The sequence below is a fragment of the Peromyscus eremicus genome, chromosome X, assembly GCF_949786415.1.
Source record: "Peromyscus eremicus chromosome X, PerEre_H2_v1, whole genome shotgun sequence".
NCBI classification, from domain to species: domain Eukaryota; kingdom Metazoa; phylum Chordata; class Mammalia; order Rodentia; family Cricetidae; genus Peromyscus; species Peromyscus eremicus.
Genome location: NC_081439.1, coordinates 43,073,519 through 43,088,492, shown reverse-complemented (window position 1 = coordinate 43,088,492; position 14,974 = coordinate 43,073,519). Strand labels below are relative to the sequence as shown.

At 34.5% G+C, this 14,974-nt stretch overlaps 1 protein-coding gene across 1 annotated transcript in view; it reads left to right on the top strand.

Moving 5' to 3' along the window:
- Il1rapl1 (interleukin 1 receptor accessory protein like 1) overlaps positions 1 to 14,974 on the top strand; it is a 642,203-nt gene that overhangs the window by 601,327 nt on the left and 25,902 nt on the right. Inside the window, exons 6-7 of the mRNA XM_059250756.1 lie at positions 3,251 to 3,383; positions 5,592 to 5,737. Of these exons, the coding sequence (XP_059106739.1) occupies positions 3,251 to 3,383; positions 5,592 to 5,737 (279 nt within the window). The remainder of the gene's footprint in view (positions 1 to 3,250; positions 3,384 to 5,591; positions 5,738 to 14,974) is intronic.

Sequence of the window (14,974 nt, the reverse complement as noted above, 5' to 3'; positions counted from 1 at the left end):
TCCCCATAGAACTGGTGTTACAGAAGGTTGTGAACTACCATGTAGGTGCTAGGAGTCAAATCCTGGTCCTCTGGAATAACAGTCAGTGCTCTTAACCACTGAGCTTTCTTTCTAGCCTCTCAAGCTTCCTCTTAAGCTCTTTTTTGAGATGTTTGTTCCCTGGTAACATATTTGTAATAAGCATAACATTCTATAGTCATTGCTTCTATGTCCTATTTATCTTTGGAAACAATTATGTATAAACAATCTGATATTTTCAGTGACTACTTGTTAAGTGACGCCAGAGAACTGTGGGCTTAGTCCTTCTTGATCCTTTCTTATCTAATCCTATGTTTGAAAATGCAAGAGGAGATGGATTTTACATGACAGATGTGATTTTTTTTCAAATGCTATTCAAAACCTTTCCCAGATTAACATTTTTTCTTAAATGAAAGTCTCAATTGTTTAAAATGGCATACAAAGAACAACAGAGCTGCTGCTGTTCTGGTCTTATCAATACTCTGTGTCTACCTATGTGTTCCTTTGCATCCCTCTTCCATGTACACTTCATCTTCCCATACGATAAAGTCATTTTATTTCCTCCAAAGTTTCCTGTTTGATGTTCTTTTTTCTCTGCCATTCATCCTCTTTTATTCTTTCCTTGAATTTTGCTACTCTACTTTTTGACCCACACATGCACTATTTTAGATGGGGTTTTCCTAATCATGTAGCAATGCAGATAAAATTAGTCTTAGAGCTGGAGTCAAAGGTCAAGGATCTTGTAAACCACAATGAGAAAGAAAGCATTGTCTGAGTGAAGAGACCCTTTTCTAGTCAAAACAACACAAAGCCTGAAGAGAAAGGAAGTGACAGTTGAGGATCTACAAAATTCCTTTGTCTTGGGGGGAAAGGGAGTAATGTGAAAAACTGTTTCAGGTCACAGTGAGAGCTTCAGTTGGCCTCTGCTAAGGAATGTCAAGCTCAGTTACTCATGGTACAACCTACGCATATTTAACAAAATTGTACTGTAAAGCTAGGCAATCTCTGGAGATTTTTATTTATTACTTACAGACATTGAGTCTCACCTCAAAACTTAAACTTGATCTTTCAAATAGCAGACTGTATACATTATTGATATATGTCTTCTAAGTTATATTATCTTGATTCTGTTTGATATTTTACTGGTGAATTATGGCTATATTGACATGGTAGCAGGCATTTCAGCTGCATAAAAATAATTGCTAAAACCTTAAATGCACATCCAGGTGTAAAAGTACACACACCTGTAATTCCACTGCTAGGAAAGCTGAGGCAGAATGGTCCTAAGTTTAAAGCAAGCCTGGTCTACATAGGAAAGCCTTGTCTCAAAAAACTGCAAAGAATACTTCATTTAAAAATAATATTATGTGATACATTCTACAGAAATGTATACTTGAATGGTAATCAAGAATATTGATATCCAGTTATCTTTTGTAATATAAATGTTCCCGAGAAGTGAATTCAATATTAAAACATTTAAAGATGTTTGTGTACAAAAAGCAATAATGAACCCTTTTTCCTTTTTCATTGCTGAGGATCAAACCCAGGACCTGAAACAAGCTACACAAGCACTTTACAACCGACCTTCAATGTCAGACCTCAGACCTTTAAAGACAGGGTCTTCCTATAGAGTAGCCAAGGCTGGCCAAGAATGCGCAATATAATCTAGGCTGGCCTCAGACTTGTGATCCTCTTGCCTCTACTTCTCAGTTTCTGAGATTATAGGAGAGTGTCACTTAGTTTGACAGGAGCTTCATTTTTTACTCTGAAAAGCTTGTAGCTATTTTATGGACTTGCCTAATCTAGCTTACCAACAGTGAATGACTCTTGCATATGGAATCAGAATTTTTAGGAATCTAGTAGAAAATAAAAAAAAAAATGAGCAAATACAAAACACTGTGACATCTTAAAATATTAGAATAGGTGTTTTGGGATTTTTTTTTCTTGAATAACTGCAAAATTCAAATAATGATACTTGTTTTAGCCAATAAAAATGTTTTTGTTGTGGAAGTGTAGAACCAAGTGCACAAAATGCCCTCCTCTTTGAAAAAGGAAAGCTGAGAACAGTGCTCTTTTCTGTAGAAGTCCTAAGCATAATTCTGAGACATTGTTACTATTACTCCTAGCATGGTTAAAAGACTTCCAGTCCTTACGAACTACCTTCCGGGCGCTCAGTGAGCACAGAGTTACGCAGATTGTTATTATAATTTATTGCCACATCTAATTGAGAGAGTTAGCTTATTCTAGATGTCAGCAAACGTCACTGTGGCACACATTCCAGTTCTTCATTTGGCAATCGTGACTAAGTGTTCTCTTACATTCATGTAACTGGGGTGGGCTCTTACTGGACTCATATCCCACTTTTATTTGCTAGTTCCGCTTGAATCCAGAAACTTCATATAACTTGTTAGACCTAGAATATTTCAGCTGTGTAATTTTGACTAAAGCTTGATTAACTAAGTGTTGTAAATGACAAAGGATAAATTTAGCATCCTGAAGACATTAGATTCACTTGTATGTTTTAGTCAAGAACTTATATTTATTATAGTAAAGTAGCCAACTAACCTATATCTACAATTATACATAAAAATGCCCTAAGTGTAGTAAGTAAAATACTGAAAAACAAAACAAAACAAAACTTCATCTCCACCATACATATTCTTGATTTGCCTTAATGAAAATTCTAAATATTTATTACCACAAATTTATTCATTTTAATGCTATTTTCGTTGTTGGGGTTTTTTAAGCAAAAATTTCTACCTAATATTATTTTGCTAAAAAAAAATTTTCCTTGTGGATTCAAAGTCTCTTAGCAACATTTTGTTGACTCCATAGTCTTTTTTCTCCAGACAAAGATTCTGTTTTGTTTCTCCATGTACCCTTTGATGGAATGCCTTGAGAAGGACATATTATCTCCACAATTCTTCCGAATGATTCATAAACTCTCACTCTGTCAGTCTAATCATAAGAAAACATCGTGAAGTCTCAATGAGAGAATATCCTATAAGATAACTGATCCTCTTCTAAACCTCATAATAACTCTCATTCCATTCAAAAAACATACTGTCAAAAATGATACATTGTATAAATTTGACAAACATGGACAATGCTTAACAATTATTCTCTTAGCTATTTCAAATCAATGGAATGAGCCAATTCTTACCAGTCAATTCATTTTAAATAAGTGGGTACAAATGGTTTTACGCTTTATTTCCTTCATTTCTCTCCACAGGAGACTCAGCCAACCTCACCTGCAGAGCTTTCTTTGGGTACAGTGGAGATGTCAGTCCTTTGATTTACTGGATGAAAGGAGAGAAGTTTATTGAAGATCTGGATGAAAATCGAGTTTGGGAAAGTGACATTAGGTAAAATAATTTTTCTTCTTTTAAACATGTGCAGTTGAGTTAACATTTGCTCTGCTAAGTGGGGAGAGGGTGAGCTAAAACAGAAAAGATTTTTAATCATTTTATCTTTCTATTATCATAACAGAAATACTGTGATACTTTATGTCAAAGAAGCAAAGAAGTGTTAAGACTGACTATGGAATTACAAAATGTGAATGCCATTTACAAAAAAATTAAGAGTAATTCTTTTCTTTTTAAATATTTTTATTAATTCTTTGGGATTTCATATAGTATATTTTGATCATAATCACAAACATAGCCCCCTTCACCACATAAAAATAATTTCCAAAGGAACATTTCACTATAGTACACTAAAACCAAATAATGAAAAGTATCAGAGCCCATTCTAACCTTAGAAAAAATCATTGTGCTTTTTATTTACGAAAGCATCTTTTAAATTTTATTAAGAGGAAGCAGACATGGTGGCTAATATCTGTAATCACAGTGCTTGATAATCTCAGACAGGAAGGTTGCTACGAGTTGAAGGCCAACCTGGGTCATATGAGTTCAGTGCCAGCCTGGGCTTGAGTGAGACAGTGTCACTAGCAATAAATGTGAAAGGAACCATTAACTAGGCACTATATGGACTCAAATGAAACCTTTACATTTTCCTTGGTTGTTTTTACATATTTAAGTTATGGAGGAGAATATAAACTGTTTGATGGGAGGATATGCAAATTTTGTTATCTTTCCTACTCTAACTTTAAGGTATAAATATTTATGAAGAGGAAATAATAATAGAACAAACTTTTAAGTTTTTAGGTATCTATTTTGAGGGCATAATGTTTATACTTCTTTTTTTTTTCAATGTACTTACATATCTATTTACTTATATTTAAGTATCAAAGTATTCAAAGGTGAAACAAATTATATTTGGGCATGAAGAGCTAGTTCTAATCATAATGTAAATGATCAAGGAAGGATATACATAATGATAACTAAGTTTTATTCAAATACAAATGATGGATATTTTCTAAATATTCTTCCATATAGAGCTTGTATCTTCTGACTGGATATGAAGATTTAAGTGATGGTTTTCCTTTTTAAATGTCAAGACTTTTAAAACTTTAACAAAAATATAAGAGAAAGTGTTTTTCAGTAAAAAGCAAAAATGTATAAAACTGTCATAGAAGATCATTTCTATTGGGATCTTCTCTCTGGCAAAAAAAAAAAAAAAAAAAAAAAAAAAAAAACACCAACACAATATCTCATTCTGGACTGCTCCAACTGATTTCTGGAAGATCCAAATGGGAAGTTCTCCAATATAGATAAAAATCTTTCTTTGCCATTTTTCATATTTAAAATTTCACTTTTTATCATTTACCAATACTTTTTGAGTTTTTAAAATTAAAGAAATACTGTAAACCTAAACTGTCTAACTTTAACTGTATGAGCTTAAGAGTAAAGTCTAGAAAGTTATTTATCAAATATATATATGCATGCACACACACACACACACAGACATACATCCATCCAGGCAGAAGTCTGGAACTAGGAATACTGAGAGCAGGAAGAAGGAAAAGAAATTTTCCATTTGTTTTGAGAGATTGCTAAAATATGTAACAATCAGATTAGTGAGCATTTAACATTAATTTGAAGAGTCAGAATTAAATAGCTACCAGAACTTTTGTTCTCTCTGTTAATGGTTTCATGTTTCTTTAAACTATGCAGCTTGTTTGTGTCATTAGAAAAAGTAAGTCAGGCTGGAGGTTTCAACAGATATGTCAAAATAACTCAGAAATGTTCTCTTTCTTTCTTACTCTTTTTAAAAATAATCTGATACATAATTAGGCCTCCAGCCTAACATTTTAAAATCTCTTATCTCATTTTTACATCATATTTCTTCTTAAAGGAAAAACAATTTGTAAACTTTTCTTCAAGGTCTCTCTCACCTCTTTATTATGACAGTATGATTGTCCTGCTATGAGAGATAATTAACTGCAAGTTCATTAGCATCTCCAAAGACAAGCTTCTTCATTAGAAGTGAAGAAGAAAAGGGCATGATATCATTTAATTAACTTAGCATCAATTCATAGCCAGATTTGAAGCACAAACTCTGTAGGTATATTCTCATCAGATTCAGATTCATTTACATTTCTTTCTTTTTCATGTATGTGTATGTGTATGTTTGTGTGGGTTTTTTTTGTTGCGTTTTCCTTTATGTTTTAGAATTCTTAAGGAACATCTTGGAGAACAGGAAGTTTCTATCTCATTAATTGTTGACTCTGTGGAAGAAGGTGACCTGGGGAATTATTCCTGTTATGTTGAAAATGGAAATGGACGTCGGCATGCCAGTGTTCTCCTTCATAAACGAGGTGAGTGTAACCTTCCATGCCTAAGAGTTAAGATGAGAGGGGGGAGAACAAGGGAATCCGTGGCTGATAAGTAGAACTGAACTGTATTGCAAAATAAAAATAAATAAATAAATAAATAAATAAATAAATAAATAAATAAGTAAATAAAAGAGTTAAGATGAAACTTCCATAGACGGGAAATCACTGGACTCTAGTAAAAGAAAACTATTAGTTTTATTTCCACATAAAACTAGCACAAATAAGACAATCACATTAGCACTGTGTGCATGAAGTTGGTAGTTGCTTCGTGTCCATCAACACAGTATTCAGAAGCCAGTACTCCAAAGGTGAAATCTGGTAGAAAAAAAGCCAGGTTTCTTTAATGGCTAGCACCTGAGAAAATAGCTATTAGTCCCTAGATGAATGACGTTCTTAGAGAACTCTGGTATAGAAAGAAATGGTCTTGTAGGAAGAAGAAAGGGAAGAGCAAGGGACAACAGGAAAGAATATTATATCCTCTGAGGGGCTTTGTTACCCAAAACAACTCCCCATTCCTGAGTGTGTGACTCCCACTCCTGAAGCTGGTAATTGATTGTGACCTCTTGGGCTAGTTTCTGTATTTTTTTTTTTAAATTAGTATAACTGGCGTGAGAGTTAATCCTCATAGCAATTGGCATGCTTTTTGTTTGCTGATGCACAGAACAAGAATAAAAAAGAACACATCTTGATTTGGTCTGAGGGCATCCAGCTGTTCTGGGTTTTGTAAATCTGAAGATCATTTAGCAGTTAACATCTTCATCATTTAGATGCAGCTTTCTTTAGAATGGCGAACAGTGATAAACCACAAAGGGACAAACACTATTACAGAAGAAGAGAGCATCATAGATGGAGGGACTAAATCAAACTCTTGAGTCAAATTTGGTTTCTTTGCCTTGCTATAATATCAAACATATAGCCTAAACAAGGTGTTCTCCAGTGTTGGTTTCTGATATGTAGATTGGAGAAAATATTATCAACTCTTCAGTGTTTTATAAATATAAAATAAGACAACGAATGGGAAGGGCTCAATAAAGTACTTATACACAGAAGATGTTTAGTTAAGTGGTATTTGTTATTATAAGAAATAGGCATTTGGTCATTAAAATAACTGCATTTTTAATGAAATAATGTCATGATTCGAAGGTTGTTCCATTAGTGCAAGAACTGGGCCTGATGAATTCCCCAATACGGAACTTTTTGACATTTTTAACTTTGTATAGTTATTTTCATATACAATATCCTCCTATGATTAATAGTATCTTATTAAAAGATGGGCTGTATTTAAGGCAGTGTCTGAAATAGTAACTTTGTCTCCACAGCAGCGTCATCAGCTTATGCACACGTGTGTGTGTGTGTGTGTGTGTGTGTGTGTGCGCGCGCGCGCGCATTGCGTGTGTGTGTGTGTGTGTGTGTGTGTGTGTGTGTGTGTGTGTGTGTATTGTTTGAAATTAGTGATGATTATAAAATGTGACCTATGCCTTTGAGTTAGTGAAATTTTTATGCACATTAGAGGAGAAATTTTTTTCAGCATTATGCTGTTAAAACATTCTAGTCTACTTACTGCAAGTACGCTTGGTACTCTCTTACTCAGCAGATTTACAATGATTTTAATTTCAAAGCATATCTTCAATCCTAGAGTCTTTGAGGCTTGGAAAGAAAGGGAACACTGAAGACTATTCCCTACCTTATTGGGAAACAGATTCTCTTTGAATAGTGTTGCTGAAAGCTATTAAAATAAACACCTTGTCTGTCAAGGTGACTGTACTATTAAAGTAGCATATTATTCTGCAATGTGAGGAGAGAAGAAAAGTAAGCAGCAGCTAGTAATGTTTCTTCCTGTCCCTTAACACAGAGTTAAACAATGAGGGAATTTACGTACCCATGCATTTATATAAGTACAAAAGCAGCCTCAGCATGGAGAGCAACTCAAATGCTATAGACTTATCAACTTATCTTGCCATAGCACTTTCAAAATAACATACCAGCTTATACTGGATCACATTCAATCTCTAGGAAATCCATTATATCTTTGGAATAATCTGTTAAAAAGTATCTCCATTTCTTTAGTTGTCTATCCATTGGCTCTAGTCTACACTTTCAGTTGCTATTTCCCTAGCAATCAGATGGTTGATAATAATCACCGTGACCCTACTGAACTTCAATTTCACCAGATTCAACCTCTCTAGCTCCCTCTACTTATTCCTCATTTATATGTATCATTCTTGTCACTCTCTTGAATATAGTCCAAATGAAGAGTTTAAAGTAATCCTTAAGAATTAAAATGGTGAAGAAAAGCTTATGGAACATGATAAAAATCCATTGGTTTGGGGGCTAGTGAGATGGCTCTGTAGTTGAGCACTTGTTGCTCTTGCAGAGAACCTGAGTTCAGTTCCCAGCAACTATATTGTGGCTAGCAACCATTTCATACAAAACATTCCTATGCATAAAATAAAATAAACCTAAAAACGATTTTTAAGTCTATTGATCTGACAACATATATATCCATTTGGAGCATGGAAGGGATGACAGTTAAAGGATTATCATAAGAAAAGAAGAATGACAATGTATTGGATGTATGGGTGAAGCTAATAAAGCTGGTTTTGCAGGCAGGCATGAAGTTAGTAAGGGTCAGATACACTCTAGGATATTTCTAGCATGTTTAGCCTAAGGTTAAGCATACACAGCTACTAAAACTTCCAATTACATAAAAAATACAGTTTTGAAGAATCAAGGAAATTATTTCATAAGAAATGTCATTAATGTCTGATTCTCTGAATAGGAGGAAGACAAAAATGGCCAATTTTAGTTTCTCTCAAATACTTAAGTTTTCCATGATATTTTTCCAAATCTATATTATATCAGCTATACTTTTTCTTATTAAGATAAAAGCATTAATCCTCAAAAAGTCCTTCAAGTCTGTGTACTCAGAAAGTCTCCTTTTTAAGTGAATGTGCCCCTTCTTTTGAAGGGAGTTGGGGCAAAGGAGTCTTTCCTTGCAAGGAAATAATAGATGCAATCTTATCTCAAATAACTCAAAGGTCATTCCATCTCAGTGTATGGAATGACTACATTCATCCTGAGAACAAGGAGTTTTGGTCAGCATATGACATAACTCTAACTTCACCAACCCTACAAAGTTCAGGAAGAGAGGACACAGCAAATAAGATCCCATAGGTTTGAATCTTCAACGAGAATGTCAGACTTCTGTCAGGCTATCAATTATACAATTATCAAATAATTTTCTATATTACTCAGAGGACTAATACTCAGAGAAACAACTGGAAGCTGCCACTGTTAATCTTTTGTTTTTGCCACCAACTTAAAACTTCTCTACAGGTTTTCAAAATCTTCCTTTTAAACTCGACCTTGGAGAAATACATTAAAACAGTTGTTTGATCTAGAGCAGTGGTTCTCAACTTTCCTAATGCTGCAACCCTTTAACACAATTCTTCATGTTGTGGTGACCTCCAACCATAAAGTTATTTTCCTTGGCACATCCTAACTGTAATTTCCCTACTGTTGTGAATCACAGTGCAAATCTATGCTTTCTGATGGCCTTAGGCTACTTCTGTGAAAGTGTCGTTCAACATACCCCAAGGGGGCTGCAAACCACTCATCTAGGTCTTGAGCATTAGGACCTGTAACTTCTGACAGATAAAGTTTCTCCGAAGTTCTCTAAGCATATTTCCTCTGATGTTACTTTTTGTCCAATGCTTTTGATATAACATGATGTCAGAGCCCTCCAATGGGTGGCATGGACTCTTGGAAAGATTACTCCTGTCTGTCAAATGAGTCTACATTTGAAGTGGGCTGGATGCTGTGTTATTAACCTTCTATTTTTATTTGGAAAAATCATGATTTTATAAAGGACAGCAGAAATCTACCAGGAAATTTCACCAGAGAAAAACCTGTCTCAATATCTAAAGTTGGAGCTGGAGAGATGGCTCAGCATTTAAGAGCACTGGCTGCTCTTCCAGAGGTCCTGATTTCAATTCCCAGCAACCACATGGTGACTCACAACCATCTATAATGAGATCTGGTGCCCTCTTCTGGCATGCAGGCACACATGCAGATAGAGCACTCATACCTAAAAAAAATACATAAATAAACACAATTTTTTTTAAAAAAAAAAAAGAATATCTAAAGTTGTTTAACTCCTGTTGCCAAAAAAAGATGCTTGGATGATTAGAATCATGTCAAATACAAAGAGGAAGACAGTTAAAGACAGAAGGGCCATGAGGTCCTATTTGTCTAGGATTGCCCTGAGTCTTGTTCCTCACTCCAGGAAACTTCCCTTGTTCACTTAGCTTTGCTAGGCCTAGAGAGCTTGAGAATTAAATACTGTCTTCAAAAAGAGCCAACAAAGATCTTCACCTAGGGATGGGATCTTGTGAAATTTTCCCTGGTGTTTTCAATTTGCAGGTCTCGTTTAGGCAACCATATTTTTAAGATTTCATGGGCACAGCCTTCTTGTAATTTCTAGAAAACACTATCTAGCAGTGTGTGTGTGTGTATGTGTGTGTGTGTGTGTGTGTGTGTGTGTGTGTGTGTGTGTGTGTGTAAAAACAATAATTAAAGAATATGAGCCTAGGAATTTGAGAGGGAATGGTAGGAATGTGGAAGAAATTGGAAGGGGTAAAGGGAGGGTGGAAATTATGTAAATACAGTATCTATGTATGAAATTCTCAAATTTTAAAAAAAATAAATAAAAAGAACAAAAGTAAAGGTCTTATATATCAGTTGCTGGGTTATTTCTTATTCCTGCCCATAATTGATTAAATTTTCTGTCTATGTCTCTGAATATTTACTCAGATCCCTTTGCTTGGGTCTCTAGTTGCTATTGCCTGTCTTGACATGCACCAAGCCATCAATTTTCCTCCAAATCCTGGCCTTTCCTTTTCTCTCTATGTTGTATGTTTTCCATTTCTCCAATACAACAATACTGTATATCAGTGTTTCTCAACATTCCTAATGTTGTGACCCTTTAATAAAATTCCTCATGTTGTCATGACCCACAACCACAACATTATTTTTGTTGCTCCTTCATAACTGTAATTTTACTATTATTATGAACCATAATGTAAATATTTGTGTTTTCCAATATTTTTAGGTGACCTCTGTGAAAAGGTCATTTGACCCACTAGGGGGTCACAGCCTACAGGTTGAGAAACACTGCTCTAAATGGATACACACTAGAAATGTGTTTTGGCCTCAGATTTTTCCCCTCTTCCATTCATCAGAAAGAAGTGGATTCTGTGTCAGTGACCTATGATTTCTGGTCCCAAATTTTCTGACTACTTGATGTCCTCAAAATATGGACATCTTTATTATCTATAACAAAGCATTTTAATAGTTAAGGGTATGGATTTGGGAACACGGCTGGCTGTGTTCAAGATTCAACTCTTCATAATTTTTCTGTCTTAGGCAACCCACTCCATTTATGTGGGCCTCAAACTGTCTTCTATAAAATGGGAGTGCTAAGATACCCTTTCACTTATAGCAGCTATGAGAATTAAATGAACTCATATGTGCCAATGCTTATCACAGCATCTGACACATACTTAGTGCCCAATAAATGTTAACAAGCTACTGCAAGATTTCTCTGCTCCAACTGTGTGCTACTTCAGGTAATGGAGGATGCAGCAATTGTATGTTCCATTAAAAATTCTATGCATTCTGATTTATATTTCATTGAAATGATCATCTTTAGCTCCAGCAATTACATCCCATTTCTTTGGAACTCTAACTTACAATAAATTTACTTTAGTTTGAATGCACTGTCCTAAAATTTTCATTCATTTATTCATGCATTTAATGATGATTATTAAGAATCTCTTATGTGTCTAACATTGTGTTCACTTGCAAAATTAAATAAAGAGGAGGAAATAAGTACCAATATAAATTGGAATGTCATATCTCCATTTTAAATTACTCTGCTACCGAACATCCTGAACACAGAATTGTGCTTTTCTGTTTACCTTTAGAATTGATAAGTTAAGAAACTTCATTAATAATCCTGGTCTGAATATTTACATTTACTATATTGATAATATAGGAATTCATTCATCATAAGGTAGTAGAACTGACAAAGTATCTATTTGAGAAACTTAGTGCTAGTTAGCAATGATAAACATCTAGGTTTTCTCTATTTCCCCTAAAAGCCATTACACTTCTTCTGTACAGGCTTCCTACTCCAAAGAATGTAATCGATAGGAAATAGACTTGCTCAATAAACTCTCTCATCTTGGAAATGTCTTTAGTAATGTAATTAATGTGCAAATAATTTTGGATGCATTATTTTAAAGCTGGGTGAATTTAGATCCAGTGAGCTGTTTATGTCTTCTTGTAGTGAATCATCTTTGTAATGTGTGCCTGTGTCCTCATTTTTATTTGCCTAGTACATGTATTCCTTGAGAGACTCAGTATGATAATGAAACCTTGTTGACCTCTCTTTGAGGTTTAGGAGGAGCCATTGGATGTCATTGGCCATGATATTAGAATATATTTAGAAAGCCAAATCTTGCTGGGATATCACAATGTCCTACTGCACTATATGGCACTATCTCCCTGGAAGGTTGAATTGGTATTCATAGGAAGGTCACTTTTAATAAGTCTTGTTTTTACAACACCAATGTACTTAGGAGCTTAAGTTGTGTTTATACAGAATCAAATCACAGCTATCAGGTTTAACAGCTTCTTTCCTTTAATAAGATTTGGCATTTCATAGTCAAATTTTCTTCTATTTTATAACCTTTTTTTCTTTTACTTCTTTGACTCTCTTTTTTATGAGAAAGCTAAGTATCTATTTCCAATTCCATAATCTTTTCTTAATTGCTAATCTTAAAACAAATATAAACACTAAAAGGCTATTGTGAATTTTAGTAACACAAATTATCCAAATTGTTTGATGCTAATAATCTTTTACCTTCTTTCTTCTTAATAAAGGATATTTTAAGAAAGCTACCAAACTTGCAGACATGAAAATTAACTTTTAAGATGACTAGTTTATTACACAGAGTATATAATTTAAGTGAGAATAACTCTAGGTTGTTTTTTTTTCTGCTTATTTTGCCCAAACAAAACCAATGTGGGAAACAAAGATAGATAAACTTCAGACATCCTTGTTGATCATGAATATGAATGAAAACTCTAAAATAGTTCATTACATATGGTCATATTCATCATTTCATTTGTTTTCTACTAAAATGTTAAATTCTTGATAAAGTAGGTTTATTTCTCTGTCATGTACTTCAATGTATCAACCTACTTAATAGATGCAATGAAATGTGTTCCTATCAAACAGATTGATGAAATATATTCTGAATAATCTACATTTCACCTTTTGCAGCTTCTCGGTTTTGTCACTATTGATCTTTTGGGCTGAGTAAGTTTCTACTGTGGTGGGAATTGTCTTGTACATTGTAGATGATTTACCAGCACCTTTTGCCACTATATTCCCCAGTGATGAAAACCCAACCTCTTTACCAGCACTGTCAAATATCCCTGGCGAACAAAAATTGAGAATCACTGGTTTACAATGGGGATAGAGAAACCTCCTTACAGGAAATAAATGCCTTTAGCATCTTAAGTGCTAATAGCAGAGAAATTCGAAGTAAAAGAACTGTAATTTTCACCTTGAAACCCCCCAAGATCATATCAAATGCAGTTGGGAAGATCACAAAGTCAACAGAACAAATAGTTTACATATAAGAATTGACAACAGTCAGACTATTTGTTTCCACATTTGGAAAGCCATCTAGATGTCTCTATTCTTGTACTTCACAAACTTTATAATACTTGCAAATCACCTAGGGAGCTTATTAGGGAAGCAATTCAGATATATTAGTCTAAGGTGATATTCAAGATTTGAATTTCAAGCAAGTTCGTTACTGATAGTGTTGCTATCACTCTGTGGACCACAATTGGCATACCAAGGCTCTAGCTACACAATAGATCCTACTAATAAACTTGGTAGCATCTAACAGTTAAAGAGCAACTAGCTCTGTTGAGCTCACTGTGTATATGAGAAAGGAAGGAAGCCACAGTACAACCAGTCAGTGGGACTACATCCAAGTAATTGCCTCATTCCTTTTGTAGAGTCAACACCTTTGCCCTCACACTCTGTTCTTAACGATGTTACTTACATCACATATTCAATGACATTTTGCCTTCTAGAATGCATTTGCTGCTCGAGATGCCTGAGAGGGCACTCTCTTCAAGTATAAAAATGATTAACCTCTGAAATGAAAAGTCCCTCATTTTTGGCAACAGTTCCTACATGTCCCATGTATTAAAAGGAAATCATATTCAGAAATATCTCAACAACATATAACTTGTTTGCATAGATTATATTATGTATATGATTTCCTTTTCATCACAACCCTGCATAATAAGGAAGGATGGCCATAGTATCAGAATTGAACCACCACATACTGTTCGTCATGAGTACATTGATACAGAAAAGAAAAAAAACTGTAATAGTACAAGCAACAGGATAAAGAGTTCCTATGTGTTCAAAAATTTAATTTGCATAGACATCTACCTAGTATCTCACAGAGCAGCTATAAAATTCAAGCAGACCTCAAGTGAGGGCAAAGGAAATCCACCAAAACTCAGAGATTTGTATTAGAGAACAGTAATTTTGCCATTTTGGAAAATGAATACATCCGTTTACAACACTTGAAAGGGTGCTGAAGAGATCACTTAGCAGTTCAAAGTGCTTATAACTCTTCAAAAGGACCAGAGTTCAGCTCACAGTAGTCATGTCAAGTGGCTCACAACTGCCTGGAACTCCTTTTCCCAGCGATGGGACACCTACTTTTTGGTTCCAAGAGCACCTGCACTCATATGCACAAATACAAATTATTTTAAAGAATAAAATAAATTATTTGAAGGAAGCCCACCAAAATCATTTAGTTCACACATACCATAACCACAACATGATATATGTAATCAGAAATAATAGATAAGATAGTATGTCTATGACCAATACTCACTAATAACCCCTCACTCTCCTTCTCAGAATCACTCTCATAGTCTCATTATTTGCAGATCAAATCTACCTTTTTATTGATTATGCTTCATATATCACTTGAAATATTACTTCACTGCAGGCTGTTTAGAGGAGATAGTTTATCTAGGGCTGTTGAATGAAAATCATTCCACTTGTAAAATATATAAAAATACATATGTATTTACCACCTTCGGGTAAAGCACATA